At 48.6% G+C, this 24,208-nt stretch overlaps 1 protein-coding gene across 4 annotated transcripts in view; it reads left to right on the forward strand.

The window, feature by feature from the left end:
* Positions 1–24,143, forward strand: part of dock8 (dedicator of cytokinesis 8) — a 44,672-nt gene extending 20,529 nt beyond the window's left edge. For 2 of the 4 annotated variants that reach the window (XM_047048645.1, XM_047048647.1), the window contains 38 exons: positions 80–239; positions 741–877; positions 1,197–1,290; positions 1,453–1,615; positions 3,222–3,339; positions 3,464–3,534; positions 3,790–3,934; positions 4,126–4,227; positions 4,590–4,685; positions 4,772–5,006; positions 5,677–5,841; positions 6,036–6,211; positions 6,457–6,552; positions 6,936–7,031; positions 7,404–7,553; positions 7,854–7,967; positions 8,124–8,279; positions 8,480–8,616; positions 8,843–9,006; positions 9,109–9,251; positions 10,061–10,243; positions 10,458–10,584; positions 11,457–11,544; positions 11,990–12,086; positions 12,186–12,320; positions 12,466–12,618; positions 13,958–14,116; positions 14,203–14,303; positions 14,820–15,012; positions 16,105–16,248; positions 16,528–16,659; positions 16,918–17,052; positions 17,249–17,335; positions 17,586–17,822; positions 18,516–18,659; positions 19,915–20,021; positions 21,932–22,099; positions 22,620–24,143. In XM_047048645.1, the coding sequence (XP_046904601.1) occupies positions 80–239; positions 741–877; positions 1,197–1,290; positions 1,453–1,615; positions 3,222–3,339; positions 3,464–3,534; positions 3,790–3,934; positions 4,126–4,227; positions 4,590–4,685; positions 4,772–5,006; positions 5,677–5,841; positions 6,036–6,211; positions 6,457–6,552; positions 6,936–7,031; positions 7,404–7,553; positions 7,854–7,967; positions 8,124–8,279; positions 8,480–8,616; positions 8,843–9,006; positions 9,109–9,251; positions 10,061–10,243; positions 10,458–10,584; positions 11,457–11,544; positions 11,990–12,086; positions 12,186–12,320; positions 12,466–12,618; positions 13,958–14,116; positions 14,203–14,303; positions 14,820–15,012; positions 16,105–16,248; positions 16,528–16,659; positions 16,918–17,052; positions 17,249–17,335; positions 17,586–17,822; positions 18,516–18,659; positions 19,915–20,021; positions 21,932–22,099; positions 22,620–22,671 (5,160 nt within the window). In that variant the 3' untranslated portion in view covers positions 22,672–24,143. Of the gene's footprint in view, positions 1–79; positions 240–740; positions 878–1,196; positions 1,291–1,452; positions 1,616–3,221; positions 3,340–3,463; positions 3,535–3,789; positions 3,935–4,125; positions 4,228–4,589; positions 4,686–4,771; positions 5,007–5,676; positions 5,842–6,035; positions 6,212–6,456; positions 6,553–6,935; positions 7,032–7,403; positions 7,554–7,853; positions 7,968–8,123; positions 8,280–8,479; positions 8,617–8,842; positions 9,007–9,108; positions 9,252–10,060; positions 10,244–10,457; positions 10,585–11,456; positions 11,545–11,989; positions 12,087–12,185; positions 12,321–12,465; positions 12,619–13,957; positions 14,117–14,202; positions 14,304–14,819; positions 15,013–16,104; positions 16,308–16,527; positions 16,660–16,917; positions 17,053–17,248; positions 17,336–17,585; positions 17,823–18,515; positions 18,660–19,914; positions 20,022–21,931; positions 22,100–22,619 lie in introns of those variants that run through there. The other 2 variants (XM_047048646.1, XM_047048648.1) reach the window with 2 other exon arrangements.
* The last annotated feature ends 65 nt before the right edge of the window (positions 24,144–24,208 follow it).

Below are 24,208 nucleotides of genomic sequence, written 5' to 3' on the forward strand. Positions count from 1 at the left end.
TGTACCCTAGACAACGACGACGGTAACAGTTGGTGTCCCAGTATGTCGGTCATGTGGCCGGTCCTGTCCTTCTGAGCAGAACAAGGACAAGCTGGAGAAGCTGCGCGGCCAATCGGAGACCTTCTGCCAGAAACTGGGCCGCTACCGCATGCCGTTTGCCTGGGCCACGGTCAACATCATGAACGTCATCAGTACTGCCACGCTCGACCGAGACACCACTGACTCAGACAGCATCAACGGTGTGTGTGTGCGTGTGTGTATATCAGTGTCTTTGTGTCAGTTTCTTTCTGCTCAGGTTTACCTGTATGTCTGTGTGTGGTAGATGTGGGATGAGCTACTCTGTACCTGGTTAAGACCTCATTACCGTAATTTTTGGACTAGAAGGCGCACCGTTATATAAGCCGCAGCAGCTAAATTGAATGATGTGTACATATATAAGCCGCACTGGACTATAAGGTGCAGGTGTTTGAATGTTTCATTACCACATGTAAGGGTTCGTGCACAGAGGGGATTGTCGGGAAAGAGATGGCTGCTTGAGGAAGCTCCCATTTATTAGCCGTTAGGCGCTAGCTGTAAAAATCCATAGATTAGCCGCGCCGTTATATAAGCCGCAGGTTCGAAAAATGGGACAAAAGGCGCGGCTTATAGTCCGAAAATTACGGTAGTCCGAAGCCTCACTTTCCCTTTATTGCGCTGATATCTGGAACCTTCCCTCCTCTTTCCTCTTTCCTCTCCTCCAGGTGGCAAGTCCAGCAGTATGGACAGGAAAGGTCAGCTTCCCAGGAGAAATTCGGAACGTTTCAGCACCATGGAGGATCAGTGTAACATATCTGCATTCAAACCCGCTACCATCACCATCAACGCCATCTGCAAGCAGGTCCGCACACACACACACACAGGATACCGTTTACCCTTACTAAAACTCAAATATGCAGGCATGAAGACGGGCAGGTCCATGGATAATTCCCAGTCCTGCCAGACAACATGTGACACCATGTCATTTCCCACATTCAGTCAACATTCTCCAGCATGACAACAGCAAGAGAACATTTGAGTTCACCCTCATTTTCTTACATGATTATACTAAATGAACACTTCTAAAAAAAATGAAGTGCGCATATCACAACTATCCAGTGCATTGTGAACCAGCAGGTTTGCTGTTGCCTGAGGCGTCGTGTTCTGTGTGTGTGTTCCAGGAAGGGGACCGTCTCAGTGACGAGGACCTGTTCAAGGTTCTGGCGGACATCAAGAAGCTGTCGTCCCTGCAAAGGAGGATCAAGACGATGTCAGGTAAACTCCTAACCAACCCGCAACGGCAAAAATGAGACAGTCAGTTCACTCACACTGTATCTAAACAACTACTTATCATGTCTCTTATCTGAGCTAGATACACTAAGAAATGTCATCATCCCATTCCTGTTTCTTGTGTACCCTTGTGTGTAACCTACACAGGTATAATCAAGCTGGACTTGACACCGGTCCAGGACAGCCCCATTGCTTGTCTGTCCTCTGAGCTAATCCCGGTCAAACCATTGGTCGAGAAGAACATTCGGCCAATTAAAGAGGTGCTGGAGTTCCCCCCCAACGAGGTGTATGTTCCACACAGTATGTACAGGTGAGTGTACACACACACACACACCAACTCTGTTTGCTCTCTAATAAACTCATTTGACTTGCTCTCGGGCCTATATCCGGAACGGGATACAGGTTAGTTTACTTTTTCTGTTTCCTCCCATTAGCCTGGCTGTACTGAGGGATCACTGATAGTTGCTTGTGAGGTGTGCCTCAAACAAAACAAGCCACCCTGCGGACTGTGTTGTGGAATAGACCTTGACAAGCACCTTTTCTGCCACGGTTATTGACTATTTGACTTAGAGATATACACAAGGCCCACCTAGTTCAAATTCTTTGAATCATATTTATTCAAATTTTAAGGATTTATTTAAAGACATTCAGTGTTTCCCACAGATTAGAAAGCAATTTGTGGGGGTCGGTCTGTGGGGGGAATATTAAATAATTCCTTACTCAATAATTTGTTACACAGAACTTTATTATATTAATCAAAATTGATTCACATCTTCACATGAGTTCCCTTGTCCTGAGATCTGCTTTCTTACCTGCCTGTTTCTACATCTGTTTGTCCACCTCACCTGTTGCTTCAGCTGGCTCTGGAGCCTCAACTTTCCTAGACTTTTAGCTACGCTACTAATGCGGCTCGCTGTTATCACTGTCTGTCTTACTAGAACGGCGGATCTACGTCGTTGCTAACGTGTGCTGACGTTGTGTGTGTGAGTGAGAGAGACGCGTGAGTGACATAGAGACGGAGGGAAAGCAGGGAAAGGAAATGCAGCTGAACAAATATGCTGCGTGTTTTAAATAGCATTAAAAAATGTTTTAAAACAAAACGCAGTATGTGGCGGCCGGTGTTGATTCTGTGGCGCACCGCCACAAATGAGTCTATGTGTGGGAAACACTGACATTTGAATTGTTCGGGCATAATAATGCATACTCCCCCTCAGGGTGAATTGAGAGCCGCAAGTCAGATATTAGTAGAGAATGTTCTTGGCACAAGTCTGTTGCTCCGGGTGCTGGAAACAGGTTAGCTGGGTGTTTTAGATGATCAGTGACCAGGCAACAAGAGGTGTCTATGCCCACACCTTTGTCGTACGACCTCAACACTGAATAAGCATCGTTTTGGAACCCAGCTCCTTACTGTGATGTTAATGTCTTGTTTCAGCATGCTTTTCAATGTGTAAATGAATGTGTATTGATTTCAAATTCGATTAATGGGGAAATATTTACAAGGTTCAGGAGTATAATCAGTAAAAACAAACAGAAGGCTAGGAATAAAGGCTAGTGTGGGAAAATTGCAATTATTACGTATCCAACAAGCAGTTTGGCTGGTATGTGCTGTGGAGTGATGTGTTAACATGTATCTACATTCCATGACGGGAAGGCAGGGTGTATATTTAGACTGCAGGTAGAGACCTGTGTTTCATACGGTTATATTCATCCTTCAACTGTAGAGGTGGCGCCACCTGCTGGTGCATCGTGAAGGTCTCTCTTTTGATACTGTTCAATTGTTGAAGTCACATTCAGCCCTCAACAGACTTCTTTATACTTATATTTCTCTCTGTCTGTCTCTCTCTCTGTCTCTCTGTCTCTCTGTCTCTCTCTCTCTGTCTCTGTGTGTCTCTCTCTCTCTCCCCCCCCCCCTCCAGGAACCTTCTCTATGTGTACCCCCAGAGGCTCAACTTTGTCAACAGGCTGACATCGACACGAAACATCACCATCAAGATCCAGTTCATGAGTGGCGAAGACCCCAGCGGTGTGCTCCCTGTAAGTGCTGCTTAAACAAACACACGTGCGCACACACACCAATCCGTATGCCATCATGTATTCATGATGTCAGGTTTGTTGCCGCACGGAATCCAAAGTCATGCTCGTTATTTTCTCTCCTCAGGTCATTTTTGGGAAGTCGAGCGGTCCCGAATTTGTCCAAGAGGTCTACACCCCAGTTACCTACCATAACAAGCAAGTATTTCTCTGCAACCGCTGGGGCCGTTGTTTATAGAATGCAAAGGCATTTGATTGGTCTAAGTGCCCGCCCACACTGATGACAACCATAACTAAATTGCGACAATAAATTACTATTAAGCAGTGAAACAGTCAGCAGGAAAATAACACAAGCAAATATGTCAGCATTGACACACACAGCATACAGTACACACATAGCGCTTATCCACTATCATGATGTAGTCTGAGCGTGTTCCCTGCGTGGGGTTGCAGGTCTCCAGACTTCTACGAGGAGGTGAAGATAGCCCTGCCGGCTCGTCTGACCGACAGACACCACCTTCTCTTCACCTTCTACCACATCAGCTGCCAGCAGAAACAGAGCCAGGCCGGCAACAGTGAAAACCTCATAGGCTACTCTGTGAGTTCCCTTGACATTGGGTCATTGAGTTTGTAACGTATACCGTATTTACCAGGGCGGGTGTACTATCGTCGAGATAGCCGGGGATATGAGGCCGCCTGTTATGAGAGCTGAGACCGTCCAGGAACAGTAGAGAGCTGGCATGATCCCGTCAGACTCTGTATGACCCAATGTGTCTGTTTTCCCTCCAGTGGTTACCTATCCTGTGCAACGACAGACTTCAGACTGGACAGTACTGCCTGCCCATCGCTCTGGAACGCCTGCCTGTCAATTACTCTCTACACTCACCTGAGGTAGGAATCATTCACATATAGATTTAGTCATTTAGCAGACGCTCTGATGCAGAGCGACGTACAGTAAGTACAGGGATATTCCCCCGAGGCAAGTAGGGTGAAATGCCTTGTCGAAGGACACAACGTCATTTTGCATTGCCGGGAATCGAACTAGCAACCTTCGGATTACTAGCCCAATTCCTAACCACTTAGCCATCTGACTTCCTGAATCACGCATGCACTGCAACAGATCGGTTCTGTTTTAAATTGACCTCGTCGACTGTGCCTATTGTTCCTATCCCCTGCCTGCATTCATGCAGTGTCACACTAACTGTCTGAGTGTGTTCTGGGTCTGTGTGTGTTGTGTGTCCGTGTTTGTGAAGAAAATCCCTCAGCAAGTTCCCCCTGTGAAGTGGATGGAGGGACATAAAGGAGTGTACAACCTGGAAGTACAGGCAGTGTCCTCTGTTCACACCCAGGTGAGCTGGCCTACCCCCCACATGCACGTGCGCACACACAAACACACACACACACTGACCCCTTCCCCCTTTGGTTTGAATCCCAGGACAGCCACCTGGAACGCTTCTTCACCCTCTGTCACGCCCTGGGGGGCGGGGCCACCTTCCCCCTGCGCGTACGAGACGAGAAGATTCCGGAGAACAAGCTGGAGCCCGAGCTGAAGCTCAGCATCGTGTCGCTGTCCTCCTCCAGACTGGAGCCCTTGGTGCTCTACCTCCACCTGGTGTTGGACAAGCTCTTCACTCTCATCATGCAGCCCATGCTCATCGCTGGACAGACGGGTAGGGAGCTGGGTACCAGACAGAGGGGAGACACACAGACAGACAGACACACAGACAGACAGACACACAGACAGACACACAGACAGACACACAGACAGACACACACAGACACACACAGACACACACAGACACACACAGACAGACAGACACACAGACAGACACACACACACACACACACAGACAGACAGACAGACAGACAGACAGACAGACAGACAGACACACACGTAGGGAGAAGATGTGGGCTAGCAGCAGCTCTTGCCCTATCTCTTTATGTCCAGGCTTAGGGTGTATGTCCACACAAACACACAGACAGGTAGGGGAAGTTCAAAGGAGCGTCAGAGAGACTGGTAAGAGGAGGTTCTAATGAGCATCAGAGAGACGGGTAAGAGGAGGTTCTAATGAGCGTCAGAGAGACGGGTAAGAGGAGGTTCTAATGAGCGTCAGAGAGACAAGTAAGAGGAGGTTCTAATGAGCGTCAGAGAGACAGGTAAGAGGAGGTTTATACAGACAGGGAGTGTAACGAGCTTTGGATAGACTGCTCTCTAGTAAAGTTCCTTGATAGCCTCAAAGGGGTAGAAATCTGGGGCCCGTGCAAGGATAAACATACCCAGTGTATGGACAGTGCTCATTGTACTCATGATAGTTTTGTGTGTGTGTGTGTGTGTTACAGCCAACCTGGCCCAGATAGCATTTGAGTCTGTGGTCTCAATCGTCAACAGTCTTCACAACAGCCAGGAGCTAGCCAGAGACCATCAGGGCAGGAACTGTCTCCTAGCAACCTACCTGTACTGGGTGTTCCGGCTCCCCGAGGTTCCCAATGAGGGCTACAGTACAGGTACAGTACAGTACAGTATTCATGAATCAGCTTTGATTACAATATGCTTTGTAGCACTCAGAGATGTGCATTATAAATATGATTTATGATCACAGTAAGGACTGCCCATTGGTAGACCTAGTTAGTGAAATGAGGTATAAAAAGAATGTAGATGCAAAAATAATAAATATTCACACAGACGTGTGTGTGTGTAGGCGCGGCGGGGGCTCCGCTTCCCACCGAGGGGCGCTACAGCACCATGGGCCGGGCGTCTGCCACCACGGTGGGGACCATGCTGCTGCAGTCCAGGCTCCGCAGCAGCAGCAACCCAGACATCCCCACCCCTCACCCTGCTGACGACCCCGAGGTGAAGGACATCCTCTTAGCCAAGGTATACACACACACAGATACACACATACTCACACTCACACACAGATACACACATACTCACACTCACACACAGATACACACATACTCGCGCACACACACACACTAACACACATAGATAGTAACACAGACAGAGACAAACACATGCATGTGCACACTCGCACGTCCAGAGACGCGCACACACGCACACACGCTCACACACAATCTTACTTAGTTGACCAAACGGTGTGTTTAATCCCTCCTCCTCAGGGACACAACCACCCAGGCAGTCGCATGTCCACATACATGGACGTGACCAGCCACGCTCAGAGCTCCACAGGAGGAACCAGACCCTCCAACCGGAAGGTAAGACCACCCCTTCAAGCACCTTCTCTAAACCAGACTTCAGTTTCTTTATCGTCCCACTGAGCGGGGGGGGGTTCTGTTTTCAGCGGTGCACCGATAAACAATGACAGTCCACGCATAACGTAGCATCTGTAAAACCGATGGATTGGGTCATGACGATGACCTTGCGTGCAAGTTTAGTGTTCGTTTTTGCCTTAGGACAATTCTAAGTACCTCCACAGGGTGGCAGTGTGATACTGAACTGTGTTGTAGGTACCACAGCCAGAACTGACCTCGACCCTCTCTAGTTCAACAACTTGACCATGATACTGAACTGAACTGGGATAGTCACCGTGGCAGAGTTGAATCAGTGTGTGTGTGTGTGTGTGTGTGTGTCTCTGCAGCAGTTCCACGAGGAGCTGGCTCTGCAGATGGTGGTCAGCACCGGGGTGTGTCGAGAGAACGCATACAAGTACGCCTGGTTCTTCTTCGAGGTTCTGGTGAGTTCACGTGCCTTAGCGGGATGTTGTATGTCTCGAAAAGAGACATTTTCTTGTGTTTGTGTACCAGGTATCTGAATTTTCACAATGTTTTGGGCAACATTCTATTTGTACTTGCAGTCGGATGCTAACTGCATGTCGTTGTAATGCACTTACATTTAGTCATTTAGCAGACGCTCTTATCCAGAGCGACTTACAGTAAGTACAGGGACATTCCCCCTGAGGCAAGTAGGGTGAAGGCCTTGCCCATCGACACAACGTCATTTTCGCATGGCAGGGAATTGAACCGGCAACCTTCTGATTAGTAGCCCAATTCCCTAACCACTCAGCCATCTGAGATCGGTATTGAATTGAATGTAACGTGTGTTCCAGGTTAAGAGCATGGCCCAGCACGCGTCCAAGCTGGAGAAACGGGACGTCCCGCGCCGAAGTCGCTTCTCGGATCGCTTCAAAGACGACATCACCACCATCGTCTCCGTGGTGACCGCGGAGATCGGGACCATACTGATCAAGCAGCAAAAGGTACCCGCCAGCCTCGACGGCTCCGTCCGTCTGGCCTCCTCCTCGCTACGCGCCGTCGTCCGTGTCTGGCGGGTTGGGGTTGAAGGTGTTGATCTTACATTGAGTCATTTAGCAGACGCTCTTATCCAGAGCGACTTACAGTAAGTACAGGAACATTCCCCCCGAGGCAAGTAGGGTGAAGTGCCTTGCCCAAGGACACAACGTCATTTTGCACGGCGGGGAATCGATCCGGCAACCTTTTGATATCTAGCCCGACTCCCTCACCGCTCAGCCATCTGACTCGAATCTTGTCATTGACAGGAGCTGGAGCAGGCCGAGAAGGTGAACGTCAGCCTGGCGTTCTTCCTCTACGACCTGTTGTCTCTCATGGACCGAGGCTTTGTGTTCCAGCTGGTCAAGAACTACTGTAACCAGGTAATGTAGCCCCCTGCTACGGCCAGAGACTGTGGCTATAGCCAGGCATGGGCCCCTCACAACTCAGCCTGTCGATTGGCCTGGAGCTTGTTATCCCAGACAAATCGCGCGTGACTGACCTTTGACGTTGACCCTTCTTTATTGGCTGCCTTCCAGATGTCGGCCAAGAGCGTTTCCATGCCGACGCTGATCAGCATGCGATTGGAGTTCCTGCGCATCCTGTGTAGCCACGAGCACTACCTCAGCCTCAACCTGTTCTTCAGTAGCCCCGCCTCCGCGCCCGCCTCTCCCTGTCCGTCCGTCTCCTCACAGGTCAGCTCCCCCGACAACCAGCGGCCCATTGGTCTCCTCCTCCTCTCGACTGTTCATGTCCAATCAGCATGCCGGGTATGACAACACTCTCTCTCTCTCTCTCTTTCTGTCTCTCTCTCTGTCTCTCTCTCTGTCTCTCTCTCTCTGTCTCTCTCTCTGTCTCTCTCTCTGTCTCTCTCTCTCTCTGTCCTCCTTCTCAGACATCCAGTTCATACAGCTACCAGGAGCAGAGGATCCTGGGAATGTTTGATCTGTCTCAGGACTTTAAGCAGCAGCACTACCTAACTGGTCTACTGCTGACTGAGCTCAACGCTGCCCTGGACATGGAGTCAGAGGGGTCGGTACACACACAGACACACACATAAATACACACACACACAACGCAATGAGACGGTGTATTTGCGTGAGAAAAGGCACAAGCCGGCAGAGTCATTTTTCACTCGCCCGGTCACACACACCTGCGCGCACACCGCACACGCGTTACACGCACTGCGCACGCACACACATGCACGCGCTCCCACATGCAGCTTCAACGGTGACTAACCTTCACGTCTGGTGTGTAGGGGTAAGGTCCAGAAAAAGGCCATCAATGCCACCTGCAGTCTGTTGTGTGCCCACGACTTGGACCAGCGCTGTGTCTCCCCGGAGGTCAAGGCCAAAGTGGCCGCCCTCTACCTCCCACTGGTGGGCATCATCATCGACTCCATCAACTACCTGGACTTCACAGGTACACACGCAAACGCATATACAGCAGATACAATCCGTGTGCATATACAGACAGACAGCCGGGGTGTGACATCCTAGTTTTGACCCTTGTGACCCTCCGTAGTATCTGATTCCCGCGGGGGCAAGGGCAAGACAGACGACGACCTCGAAAACGTCACTCCCATCAATCAGTCCGTTGCCATGGCTATCGCCGGGAACCCCTTCAACACCCTGGCGAGGAATGCTCTTGTTTCCATGGCATCGGTGGTGAGATAATCAGAGTGGGGTTATGGTGGCGTAGGTCCATGTGTTATGTCAAATGAGGGCCTTTTTGGTTTCGATCCAGCCACACACTGTGTGTGTGTGTGAGAGCACTGCCTCATAGCAGGTCAGCTGCTCTGAGGTAGATGAATTTGTTGTCAGAAGCGCACACAGACATCATTTATCCTGAGCCCCCCCTCCCCCGACACTTATACACACACACACCACACACACGCACACAACTGAAGAGATGGTTTACGGCGAGACATTACCATCATGAGTGAGCTGGGCTCTCCTCAACACATGCATCCATCAAACGGGGCTATGGCAACAACATGGTTTCTGAAAACGGCCTCTCTCTTGCTCTACCTTTCTCTCTCTCTCTCTCTCTCTCTCTCTCGCCTCTCTCTCTCTTTGTCTCTCTCTCTCTTTGTCTCTCTCTCTTTGTCTCTCTCTCTCTTTGTCTCTCTCTCTTTTTGTCTCTCTCTCTCTCTGCCTTCCCCAGTTTTCTCCTGAACACCTAGATAAATGGGTTTCCCTGTATCTGCCACAGTGTTCTGTGTCCAGAGCAGCATGGTTGTCGCCTCGCACAGGGACGCCCGACACCTCCGGCAGTGGGAGGTTTAATGGAGGCGTCGCATATCACAGCTGCTGGGACTCCGCTGACAATCCTCCGCCCGTAGCCTAATAAGTGACTTCAGACCCAATAGCCCACGGCATGCCGTGTCCACAACTGCCACCGTGGGCGTGCCCTTCGGTATTAAACCCTACCCCGCACCTCTCCTCCCTTCCCCCTCCTCTCTCCATCCTGCCAGTCTCACAAGTCGGTGGCCAGCCTGTCGGCGGACACGAGCAGGCACCTGCTGGTGTGCTTCCTGTGGGTGATGAAGAACACGGAGAGCAGCCTGATCCAGCGCTGGGCCCTGGACATGCCCCTCTCCCAGCTCAACAGGCTGCTGGAGCTGCTCATCATCTGCGTGTCCTGCTTCGAGTACAGAGTGAGGGCGGGAGGGGAGGGAGGGACTGAAAGAGGGCGTGAGGGTATTTTCATGTTCATGGAAGACGGGTTGAGTAACTATATATCTGCCCAGCCGATGTATGTTTATGGCTAAATCCCCTTTTGTATCGCTGCTGCTTTAAAGCTGACACCGAGTGGGCCGTTCATGTGTGTTTGTCTCTGTGCGTGTGTCTCTCTGTGTGTGTGTGTGTCAGGGGAAGCAGAGCAGTGACAAGGTGAGCACCCAGGCTCTCCAGAAGTCCCAGCAGGCCAAGCTGCAGCTGGAGAACTCTCTGCTTAGGGGGATAGGAGCTCGGGGGGAGATGATGAGGAGGGTTGGAGGTCAGTGCCGTTTGTCTCTCTCCCTCCCTCTGTCTCTCTCCCTCCCTCTTTCTTTCTTTCTGTCTCCCTCCCTCTGTTTCTTTCTGTCTCTCTCTTTCTTTCCCTCTATTTATTTCTCAGTTTCTGTCTCTCTCTTTTTTTTTTATCTCTGTTTCTTTCTTTCTTTCTCTCTCTCGCCATCTTGCTGTCTCTCCTCTCGTTCCCCTCTCTCTTTCTCTGTCTCTCTGCCCTACGGTGGGGAGGGGAATGTCTGTTCTGTAACCAGGATGAGACTGTTAGGCAGCGTTCCAGGTTACAAAGCCTGTTTCAGGTGCTGCAGGCATGGTGTATGAGGGTTGGGTGGAAGTTTTCAGCGTCGCTGTTTATAGGGGGACTCGGGGTACACAGGAGAAGAGGAGATCGTGCCTCTTGAACTATTTATTTGGGCAGGCCAAGTTGGTAATATGGAAGACAAGAGTAGGGTCACTTGATGCAATGGCAGTGTTGCTGGGGCTGGCCATGGCAAGGTTACGTATTGAGTTCTCATATTGTATGCTGGTGGGAAAGATGGAAGAGTTTGTTGACGTGTGAGGGGTGGCTTGTGCACAGTGGATGGGGAGGGGGGGTTAGAGCTTAAGTTGTAACGAGGGAAGTTTTTTGTGTTTTTTTTTTGTCTGGAAATAAGAGTGAGAGACATGGCTGTTGTGGTGTAACTGTTAGTTAACTGGCAGTTTTGACTGCCCAATATAGATATCTTGAAAGTAAAAAAACGTACTGTATCACTATCTCTCTGTCTCACTCCCTCACTATGTTTGTTATTTCTCATCACAAACTGTTATTTGAAGCTGCGATTTGATTGGATCAGAGCCTGGTTGTCCTTTGACCCCGTACAGGAAATGACAGGACCATGGGTCAGAGGGAGAACTTGCGCTGGAGGAAAGATCAGACCCAGTGGAGGCAGACCAACGACAAACATGACAAGTGAGTCGCACACACCCACTCCACATACCCCCACACACACACACACACACACAATCAAACGTTAAAGGCAGGGTCAGTAAGTTTTGCGAACCTAGCCATTTTGGCTTGCGTTTGAAAGGATTCAACCCAAAATATCCCACCCCCTCCCTTCAAAGACACTCCCACAACACATGAACGCGCTGCCTGACAACTGCCAGGTGGTCGGTAGTTTCACAGACAAATAGCCTGTCTAATCATTGCATTCGGTCCAAATGCTGTCTTGTATATTAAAGTCCTGCAATGCCCACATGTATCAGATTGATTACACTTTACGGTTGAACCTTTCGATGTATTGGTTGCCGTCAAGATGTGAAGTTTATTTCAGCAAATATGACAAAAAGTGCTTCTCAACCACATTACAACATGCCTATCCTGCCTTTAACACCCCAAACCTGAACCACCTCAGGACCAAGGCCGAGCTGGACCAAGAGGCGATGATCAGCGGGAATCTGGCCACAGAGGCCAACCTCATTGTACTGGACCTGCTGGAGACCATCGTCCAGGTCGGAACACACCCTCCCCCCGCAGGATTGGCTCGGTTCGACCGTCACTCACCCCTTTTGACCCTGACATTGGCTGGTCCGTGTGTTGTGCTCCCCCAGGCCATCCCCTTGTCGGACAATAAGGACAGCGTGGTGGGCGGGGTACTGAGGGTGTTGCTCCACTGTCTCTCCTGTAACCAGAGCACCACCTTCCTGTCTCACTGCTTCAGCACCCTGCGAGCTCTGGTTGTCAAGGTGGGCCCCTCCCTGCGGCTCACTGTGTGCATGTGTGTGTGTGTATAAGTTGCGGTTCATGTTTGTCGCGAGTGTATATTCCCATTTCTCCATCGTTTGCTGACAGATCGTCTGTGTGTGCGTGTTTCTGTGCGTGGACATGCAGTTCGGAGAGCTGCTGTTCGAGGAGGAGGCGGAGCAGTGCGCCGACCTGTGTCAGAAGGTGCTGCAGTACTGCAGCAGCCCTGTAGACGGCAACAGGAGTCAGGCCTGCGCCACCCTCTACCTCATCATGAGATACAGCTACAGCTCGGCCAGCGTAAGGACGCGCACGCGCCTAACTCACGCCGTCGCGCGTACACGCGGATACGAAACGCATTCTCTCTTTTCTCGGTTTTGTTCTCTCTCTCTCTCCATCTCTCTCCTTCTGTCTCTCTCTCTCTATCTTTCTGTGTGTGTGTGTGTGTGTGTGTCTCTTTCTCTTTCTCTCGCCACACACGCTTGAACACTCCGAGTCTGTCTCCGTCGTTTTCCTCTCCCGCCCAGCGTTAATGTCTTTTCCATGTCTATTTTGAGCTGAGCGGTGGAGAAGGTTTTTGCTGAATGATGTGTTTCTGAGTGCACAGGGAGATCTGTCACTGTCTGCCCCCTGTGTTCCCGTCTTCCTTTAACTAATGACAGAGCTGTGTGTGAGGGAGAGAGAGAGGGAAAGGGTGAAAAGCCATCGTAGCGTAAAGGGGGCAGTAGGGAGACTGAGGCAGGAAACTTTCCCTTATAATTGGGGTGGGGTGGGGGGGGGGGGGGGGGAGGGGGTTTGGGGCGTTTTAATGATCTTTTGACTTTGGTAGGAATGTCCCTAATGTCCACCCATTGACCTATGCCTACGCACACAAACATGCACACCCGGAATATTCTTTATTTTCCCATGGAAATCACAGTCACTTGTTTTTCATTTAGATTGAAAGGCCTTTTCCTCTCAGTTTGTTTATATGCTGTATGAGGCTCTCCTGCTATTGCTGTGAGACTAATTAGCATAGCATCCTTCTGAGTCATGTTTATCCCTCCAAAATGACTATCTTTCTCCCTCTCGTTTGCCCTCTTTCCACTAAATGAGATTAAGGTTGAAAAGGAGGATGAGGCGTGAAGCAATTTTCCTCCCGTTAATGTATAAAATTAATAAGGCGGGTTTGATTTGTGTTTTAGCGGAGGTAGAGGAGGGCTGGCAGGAAGAAGGTGGAGGAGAGGAGTCGACTTGTGACTCACACACACACACACACACACATCCCCAGGGCGGTGATGGGGCCCTGGCTCCACACTCAGTAGAACAGAATGAGGCTGTGGGGATGATCCATGGATGATTATGTCTGCCCTAATGGGGGATCATTTCCCGCTCAGCTGCTGATAGTGAGGATGGATGGAGTACCTGAAGTAATCGTTTTCAAGTCCTATCATAGTCCTCACTGACTAGGGATAACGTTTTTTGATTGGAAATGGAACTGCATCGCGTGTCTTCCGTGGCTTTAAGTACGGTTAGCCTGGTTAGCCTGGTTAGCCTGGTTAGCCTGGTTAGCCTGGTTAGCCTGGTTAGCCTGGTTAGCCTGGTTAGCCGGACTGGTCACGCTGTCGCTGACCTCCGCTCCCTCCTCCTGTGTGGTCAGAACTTCTCCCGGGTGAAGATGCAGGTGACCATGTCCCTGGCCTCGCTGGTGGGCAAGTCGTCTGATTTCCACGAGGAGCACCTGCGTCGGTCCCTCCGCACCATCCTGGCCTACGCAGAGGAGGACGTTGAGATGCAGAACACGCAGCTGCCGTCGCAGGTACAGCCCGTGGAGACATGTACTGTTCACACACCCACACACACACACGCGCGCATAATGGTGTAATTAGAGGTGTGTGTTTTTAGGTGGACGAGCTGCTTAGGAACCTCAACAGTATCCTGTCGGACACTGTGAAGATGAGAGAGTTCCAGGAAGACCCCGAAATGCTGATGGATCTCATGTACAGGTATTACACACACACACACACGTAGATTCCTAAACACGCAAAGACACCAATGCAAGCGCACACACATGCACACCAACGCCAGCCTGTGTTTTGCTGCTGGTTCCCATTTGTCTGTGGTTTGGGTTCAAATGTTTTTCTCCTGTTTGCTGTGTTCACTATGGAAACCATGTGGTTACAGTTTAGGCCCTGTGATTTAGGCTCGGGGATGTAAATACAGACACAGTACACGTCTGCGAGAGAGGGAGGGAGGGAGTGACAGAATACATGGACAGATTGTGTGTTTATGCATACAGCGGCCCACTCGCTTATGAGTCCTCATGCCCCTCAATTGCGTGCCATTCATCTTCCGGACGGCCATTTTGTATTTCAGTCACATCCACGTGACCTATTTTTGACAAGGTCACACCCCAATTACAGCCGTATACAAATGTAGTCACACACACACAAAGGACCAACATGGTCTTTGCGAACGGTTTTCGTCAAATGGTTACGCGCCTGTTCCCCGCCTCGCCACAGAATAGCAAAGGGCTACCAGACCTCGCCTGACCTGCGCCTGACCTGGCTGCAGAACATGGCGGAGAAACACAACAACAGGAAGTGCTTCACGGAGTCGGCCATGTGTCTGGTGCATGCCGCCGCCCTGGTGGCCGAGTACCTCAGCATGCTGGAGGACCACAAGTACCTCCCCGTGGGGAGCGTCACCTTCCAGGTGGGTACCACACTCTCGCATGCACGCGTGAGCCATATGTTCTTGGGAGTATATGACATGTGGCCAGTGGGGGGAGCTCTTACGCATCGACTTACCGGTGTTTGCAAATCTCGTTTCCGGAAATGTCATACTCTGTTACATCTGTAAATTTGAATTAGGGATGGGCATTCACTAAATTGTCTTAATCAATCGTTGGGAGAATTAACGATCGATTTTCGATTAATCATTAACATTTTTATATTAAAATTAACTATTTATAGGCTATATTAAAATGCAGTGAAAATAGAAGAAACAGCGTGTTTCCACATTGAGATCTGTCGCTATTACAAGAAAAACTACTATTTCTGTAACTCCTAGAAGCGTAGACAACAGCTAGAAGCCAGTGCTCATACACAACTGACCCTCATTTTTTTCCGGCTAATTAACAAAACGTCATAAAAACTTTCGCCCTCAATAATATTTAAGGGTAGCATATCCATCTCGATGGACTTGCAGATCCGTTGGGTAATTGTCTCTGCTCGTTGTGCATCGCAGCTCCTCCGTGCTAACACAGAGAGAAGGATGCACCGCCGCTAACCAGGGTCGGATGTAGCTACGTTCTTCAAGTGGTAGCTACATCATTTGAGTCGTGGAGGAGTTGTATTTATACTTAGCTTTGCAGTGTTAGCAATGAACAAAGGAATTTTTAAGTCAAAATGGTCTCACGCCACACTTTGCCGTGACCTCTTCATGTTTACTTTTGAAATACATGGAAACTCGTAACTGAGTAGGCTTGTTGCGTTTTTTTTCTCTAAACATTGGCTTCGTTTGGTAAAATGTTTAAATCCTGCCACATAGCGAAATCCATTGCATTCCTTCAAGACTCAACTATGCAACGGAACACTCATTAGTTTTATCGATGAACAAATAATGTCATCGACGAAATTCTTAATGATCGATAATCGATCGTCGATTAATTATGCCCATCCCTAGTTTGAATACATCTCATTTGTGTGGAAATGGGGGACTGACTGACTGACTGGTTGCCTGGTTTACTGGATGGCTCGCTGGCCAGCTGTCGACCTGCCTGCCTGACGCCTTACCTCTCCGTAGAACATCTCCCCGAACGTGCTGGAGGAGTCTGCGGTGTCGGACGACATCCTGTCTCCGGACGAGGACGGGGTGTGTTCGGGACGCTACTTCACAGAGAGCGGCCTGGTGGGACTGCTGGAGCAGGCAGCCGAGCTGTTCAGCAACGTGAGGAGCGGGAGAGAGGAGGGGAAGGAGGAAGGGGGATGATGTTGAGGAGCGTGATGGTGATAGCTCAGCAGATACCTTTTTTTTTTTTTTTTTTTACCTACCCTTGATCCTTAACCTTTAAACCCTTTAACATTTACAAATGACCCTGTAACTGGATTCAACCATGAGCTTCTCCATCTTTGGATACATCTTTCATACATTTTTTTCCCCCCAAGCACCAACAGTGCCTGTACACCAATCATCCGTCTGTGTGTGACGATTGGGTCTTGTCTGTAGGGTGGTCTGTACGAGGCAGTGAATGAGGTGTATAAGATCATCCTACCGATTCTAGAGGCAGACAGAAACTTCCGTAAACTCTCCTCCACCCACGACAAGCTGCAGCGAGCCTTTGACAACATCATTCAGAAGGTACTGGAACACTTCACGCACATGTACATAATTCAAGACAATTAAATGCAATTTATATCTGGTGGAGTAGAAGTTGTCCGGGTTGCTTTTTTGCGCTTTTAGACTACTTAACCCAATCATCTTTCCCCTGTCACCAACTTCCTGTTTTTTTATGTCGTTTTCTGCTCTTCTTCCTTCTACTCTTCCTACACCCTGGTTCCCTTCTTTTTCCTTCTCCACTCTCTTTCTCCTCTTCTTTGTCTCCTTCATCCTCCTCAGGGTCATAAGAGGATGTTTGGGACCTACTTCCGTGTGGGATTCTACGGGGCCAAGTTCGGTGACCTGGATGAGAGGGAGTTTGTTTACAAGGAGCCTGCGATCACACATCTGCCCGAGATATCCCATAGACTGGAGGTGTGTGTGTGTGTTGGGGTCTTGTTTAACTACCGTTGTGGGGACCAAACAAAATCAACAAAAATAAAGTCGGTCGAAGTAAAGGGGCCAAGCCTGGAGAATACAAAGGAACAGACAACAAAGTGAAGCAGAGGATCAGAGCTGCCCTCCAGAGACTAACATGGGAGCCACTCTCTGTGTGTTTCTGTTCAACTAGAATTTCTACAGCCAGTGCTTTGGAGATGCCCTGGAGATGATCAAAGACTCGACACCAGTGGACAAGAACAAGCTCAAATCCAACAAGGTACAGCGAACTGACACACGCAACTCCCCTACACATCACACACCACGCACATGCACGTTTTATTGATAATGATGCCATTATCGAAAAACAATCGTCATTTACGATCATTTATTGTAAATGATCAATCGATAGAATTGCGCTGCACATTTCAAGACGTGGACCCAGAAACATCCCCTGATTTCATCCATGGTCAGACATATTGAGATCTCCTTCTCTGTTCTGTGTGTGCTTCCTCATCGCCCGAGCCCAGGCCTACATCCAGATCACCTACGTGGAGCCCTTCTTCGACGACTACGAGATGAAGGACCGCCTGACCAACTTCGAGAAGAACTTCAACCTGCGCCGATTCATGTACACCACGCCCTTCACCAAGAGCGGGCGGCCGCGCGGTGAGCTCAGCGAGCAGTACAAGAGGAAGACCATCCTGACCACCATGCACGCCTTCCCCTACGTCAAGACCCGCATCAACGTCATCCAGAAAGAGGAGGTACCGGCCCGGCTTCGCTCCCTCATCCGCTCCTTGTGCTCTCCCCCTTCCGTTGACTTCATTTTGGGGTTTTTCCGTCACCTTCTCTTTTTTTTGGGGCCTCTCTCCTTTTGACCTCCCTTTTTACTCAACTTTATTTAACCAGGAAAGGCTCTTGAGATTACAAATCTTTTTTTCAAGAGCGTCCTGGCCAAGATAGGCCGCAGCAAGGTATTTCATAGTTACAAACAGACAATGTAAACAAAAAGTCACAGGCATAAATCAAAAAACTAACAAATCTACTTTCTTTATTTTCTACAAAATATTTACAGGATAAGGAATCCATTTACATTACATTTAGTCATTTAGCAGATGCTCTTATCCCGAGCGACTTACAGTAAGTACAGGGACATTCCCTTGAGGCAAGTAGGGTGAAGTGCCTTGCCCGAGGACACAACGTCATTTTGGCACAGCCGGGAATCGAACCAGCAACCTTCTGATTACTAGCCCGATTCCCTTACGGCTCAGCCATCTGACTCCTATCAGCCATCTGAATCCGTCTCAAAAGCTTTCATCAAGGACTTAAAACTAATTAGTGGGCCTCTAAACACCCTTTTTCCAAGATTCGTTCTAGCATTAGGGACAGTGGGTAAAATAAGGTCCTGTGACCAAAGTGAAGACCAACGACCTTAAAAACCATTATCGCTCCCTCAGTTTGACCTGACGCCCATCGAGGTGGCCATCGAGGACATGCAGAAGAAGACCAGGGAACTGGCCGTGGCCACGCACCGGGAACAGCCCGACGCCAAGATGCTGCAGATGCTCCTCCAGGGCGCCGTGGGCGCCACCGTCAACCAGGTACGAAGGCGTCTCCCCCGCCAACACGAAACCTTGCCCGTGCTGCTTTGATAAGAACGAGGCGCCGCGGCCAAGATGGCCGACTTGACCCCTGTGGTTTAAGTACAACAATGTTTAACTCCTTGTGTCAGTGCACGAGGAACAGATGACAACAGCTACTCACTTTAACGAGATGGACATCCTTTAATTTTTTTAAATAAGTAATGTCATATTTATGATGCATGTGTAGTAGCTTCAGACCTGTGCTTCCCATCCTCACCGATCTAGAAGATTCTCTGCCACCTACTATATTTATTTTCCCCCGCATTTCCTGTCTCCCCAGTTATCTCGGCACGCAGGTGGGAGCGAAGGGGTCACATTAAAGCATTCATCTCGTCCTAAAGCTTCATCTCCGCTGCTCTCGTCTTCCTGGCACCGTTAAAACGTTAATTCCCCCGCTTCGCCTTTCAAGTCTACTCTCTCCACATGGCGAGGGGAGCCTCCGTTTGATGTGATGGCGCTCAGCTCCCGACAGCAGGACCAGGCTAAATGCTGGAGTAACGATGCCCTTCCAGCCCCCCCCCCCCCCCCCCCTCCCCTCAACAGTACATGTCCCCGTAGTCTCATCAAACAGCTATCGCCTTGCTCAAACCTGACGCTTGTTTACACGACCTCGAGGTTCATTGTTCACAGTTCCCGTAAACAAATCTTCCGGCGCATAATCAGTGGTTGGTTTGGTTCCTGGCTGTCTATTCGCCTTGTCCAAGTTCAGACGCAGCCATCCGCCGTAGTAGAACTAATCAGTGCTGGTTTACTGACTGGCTGTCACGACGGAGCGCGGTGAGTGAGTTGCGGTTTCAATGTGAATGGAAGTTAGGATAACAAGATCTCCTAGGGGCGAATGGGGGCCAAATGGCGGGCCGTATACGGGGGTTAGTGGTGACATTAGTGGAGCAGCGGGCTAATCATGGCCACTCCGGTCTGATCTCTTCCTCATGTTCTGGCTCTTCATCCTGCCGTTTCGATGCATTAGGCCGTTCTCCTGGCCCGGCCATTTCCTCCCTGCTGAATAAGAGCGATTCTTCACCTCCCCGCTCCCTCCCTCCCTCCCCGTCTACTCTCCCGTGCTCTCTTTCTCTCGCTCGCCCTCTCTCACTCGCCCCCTCCCTCTTTGACACACTCTTGTACTTTCTCGTCCTATTTCCTTCCTTTTCTCCGCCTCTCCCTCCGACCCCCCCCCCCCCCCCTTCCTCCCTCTCCTCGTCTCTCTCTTTAGGGGCCGTTGGAGGTGGCCCAGGTCTTTCTGAATGAGATCCCGGCGGACCCAAAGCTGTTCCGTCACCACAACAAACTGCGCCTGTGTTTCAAAGAGTTCATCATGAGGTGAGGACGGTGCCAAACTCCCCAGCCGGTGGCGACGCAGCACCTACATAAAGACACGCATAAAAGTACACACACACACACACAACCACACGTTCACACGCGTCAAGATACACACACACAGAACCACACACGCGCACACACAGACATCAAAATACACGTCCACAGAACCACATCACATTAAGGCTCTTTCTCTTACAATGACTCAGTTTTACTCTCCATTTGAACCCTTGTCTTTGACCGCTATATTGTTTTCATTTCGGGGACTGCCAGTCACTCGGTAGGTGGTGTGATAGATAGATTCATTGAAACAATGTTTCCTTTTTGAAACTTTTTTTTTGCGGTGGCTGTGCCATTTGTTTCCCATGTGTGGACACTAATGCCATTTCCATATTGGTTGAATGTTCAGAAACAACCTAATAATGTGTCAGTCATTGTGATGAGAAAGACACACGAGCAGATGGTAAAATACAGACAGACAGTAAGCGACAGACAGACAGACAGACAGACAGACAGACAGACAGACAGACAGACAGACAGACAGACAGACAGACAGACAGACAGACAGACAGACAGACAGACAGACAGACAGAGTAAGAGACAAACCGACAGTGAGACAAACCGACAGTTAGTGTCTGATGAAAAGAGACAGACAAATAGAAAGGTGTTGATTGTTTATAGAACCAAGATCCATTCGTAGATGTAACAGCAGCCAGCAGGACATGCAGTAGCTGCTGTATGTGACCTGATGATAGGTTCCAGCTAAATGTGGCTTCTTATTTCCTCCTCTGAGGTACGTTTTCAACTTTCAAATTTCTCAGATGTTTCTCATTTCCACGGAAGAGCAAAGCTTGTAATTGTTCCCAGGGGGACTTTCATTACATTTTGAATATTCAAAACATAATCTAAACCAAGTGTCAGTACCCATGAAGCCATGGATGTGAAGATGCAGAGCTGGACGTGAGCGTCTCGCGTGGGAATCTGTCGTTTGCCTCAGAAAAAAGGTGGCTTTCATTTTGGAAACCTCGCGTCACATTCCAGCAGACTGCAGGCCGGCAAATATTTACTGTAATTTCCTAAATGTTTATTTTCTTCTATAATCCAAGGCGAGCTGGCACGAGCACGCTCATTTGCAGTGCATCGACCTTTCTTGCCGATTTGGCCTGGACGTGAGACGGCTTGCTTCCTTAATATCCGCAGATCTTAATTTTAAGGAGTAGAAGGAAAATGAGTTTTTCTTTTCTCTCTTTTCTACGAGCAGAACTCCCTGGTTCAAGCTTAAAGCGTATACCATTACATGACATTACAGTTTCCATATTAGTTTCATTTAGAGCAAAGAGATAAACACAACCATGTGGTTGCAATGTTCCACATCTCTCCATATCCAACGAGGGTGTGTGTGTGTGTGTGTGTGTGTGTGTGTGTGTGTGTGTGTGTGTGTGTGTGTGTGTGTGTGTGTGTGTGTGTGTGTGTGTGTGTGTGTGTGTGTGTGTGTGTGTGTGTGTGTGTGTGTGTGTGTGTGTGTGTGTGTGTGTGTGTGTGTGTGTGTGTGTGTGTGTGTGTGTGTGTGTGGGGGGGGGGGGGTCGGATTGTATCGGGCCATGGTGCCTGTCAGGATAAGTCAGTGTTGTACCCCAAACCTGCCCTCCATGTCTGGCTCTCTGGTGCTGCAGCCAATCACCAATTATCAAGTCATTTTTGGTCTTTCCAAACACACACAACATTTGATGGGCTTTTGTTGCTGCCAGTCCCATTTGGACTCCTCATTCTGTGAAAACAACACGCGCGGACAGACTTGATACCAAATGCTTGCACACTGAGGCAACTCTCGCACAAACACACCTGCACACCGCACACCTAGAGGCAGCCACTGTGCAGGGGTTTACTGGTCTTCTCTCCCTCCGTTGCTACAGGTGTGGCGAGGCTGTGGAGAAGAACAAACACCTGATCACGTCGGACCAGAAGGAGTACCAGCAGGAGCTGAAGAAGAACTACAACCGTCTCAGGGAGAACCTCCGGCCCATGCTGGAGAGGAAGATCCCCGAGCTGTACAAGCCCATCAAACCACGCCTGGAGAACAGGTAAACACCCTGGCTTGGGAGTTTGGCAGGGCTAGGAGGTATGTCAGGTTTTCTTTAATGTCCCTACGAGTTTTATTGTTGTGCGTTTTTATTGATATGGTTGCAACAGTCATGTTACAACCATACCATGTACTGTATTTGTGTTTGAGTGTATTGGGACATTTGATAACTGATACATGGTATGGTTTTATATTGTGTTTTATTATTCATTTCAAGAAATGTTCGTTGGCTTTTAAATCTGAAATGAAGCTGACCGTTATACAGGTCTGATCCCAAGGCCTGTCGATCAGTCTGTAAACAGGCAAATGGTTTAAATTCATGTTTTCCTCTTGATCCGCTTCAGGCGGTACTGACAGGTCCTGTGCTTGGTATTCTTGTCGCCTGTGCTAGAGCAGCATTTCCATAGAAAGTCTAAAGCGTCAACGTTTTATTTACCTCTCGCTATTTGTCTTTCCCTCGGTCTTTCCCCCTCTCGCCCTCGTACTTCCCTTTTCCCTTCCTTCTCTTGTCGTCTCTAAAGGGATTCCATCAAACGGCTGAGTTTCCGTCGAAACCAAGAGGAGAGCTCCTGAGACACAGTCCCATCTCACAGAATGCTGCAGAGGCAAAAGGGACGGAGTCATGGAAGTAGAGAGCAGGCGAGACGAAAGGGAGAAGGCGTGAGAAGCCTCATGCTCTGCGGACCACACAACAGACAGCTCACAATCATGTTGAAGCCAACAGTCCAACATTGGATGATTGCATCTGTTTTGTTTTTTTATTTTTTTGTCCCAAGCACAAAGGAGTCCCCAGAACCACAGCAATGACTTAACAAGGGTGATAATTCACCTTCCTCCTGTGTTTCTCACTCATGTTGACCAGTCTATTGAGCTGTATGGTTACTGTCAACAGGCCCCTCAAGAGGCTGCACACTGCTGTGGACTTGTGGTTCTTGTAGGCACAGGGACTATATCATGCGCCAGTATTGTGTATGGACAAATGCGCTCTCTCTCTTAATTGTGTGTGTGTGTGTGTGTTCACGCATTCTTGAGTGTTCTGAGAAAAGGAGCAATGACTATAAAAAGCTGGCTTGTTGAATGGTTGAATGACTGTGTTCTGTGCTACCGTCTCTTGAGAGTGTGTGTGTGCCTGTCAGAGCAGCAATGCAAGTCCACAGTAGTCTACTCTCAAACACTGTAATGACCCAGTTGATTACATGATGTCCTGTTAACTTGAGGCTAACTTGGTATCTCTGTCAGGCAGCCTTGGCTGTGTAGATACTAATATAGGTTAATTTATGATGAGGTTTTTTATATGAGCTGGAATATAAAAAGAGTCATGGTACATAACTTAGTTGAGAAATGCATCTGGCATGTGTAAATTTACATCAGTTTAAGAGACAGTCATTACTAAATGAAAACGAGAATGTTTACAAAGTCAAGAGAAATTATTTTGTGATTTTTTTTATAGAATATATTTTAGATTATATATATCAATGTAGCTGGCAATAATCAAAATGTTTCCATTTTTAGGTTACAGTCACATTGTGAACACATCAACTCAAGTAACACAGTAGAATGCATATGCTGTGCCAAACATATACAATGTCATATTATGTTAATATTATGTTTACTTTCATTTCACACCTCTTCTGTTTTGTTAAATCAATGTGTAGACGTCACATTCCTTGTAAAACTAACAGAAAATATAATTGCATTGTCAACTTAGTCACATTTTATTCCTTTGATGTTCTGTTACAAACTATTGGTGTACATCTCTGTGTTTGGAATCTGTAGTTTTATATTGCTAACACTGTACAGTGAACTTGGGTTACTCAACTCAAGTTATAATTTTTTTTAAGGGCCATATTTGTATTAAAATCTAGACGTTCCTTGCCATTCTCAGTGTAGACACTCAGCCATTCTCCAAATGTTTGTTTTGAAGCAATTTCACTTATGTGCACTTGTTTTGGTGGTTGTTTTTGCTGCTTGGCTAGCCTGATTATATTGATAATATGTTACTTGTGAAAATCAATTTGTCTCATTAAAATTGAAATTAGTACTGAGTTTCTTTGTGCTTTTCTGTCTGAACTACACCTGTAAAATAAAAATAAACTACATTTCATATCTA

This window comes from Hypomesus transpacificus, chromosome 24 (assembly GCF_021917145.1).
Source record: "Hypomesus transpacificus isolate Combined female chromosome 24, fHypTra1, whole genome shotgun sequence".
NCBI lineage: Eukaryota > Metazoa > Chordata > Actinopteri > Osmeriformes > Osmeridae > Hypomesus > Hypomesus transpacificus.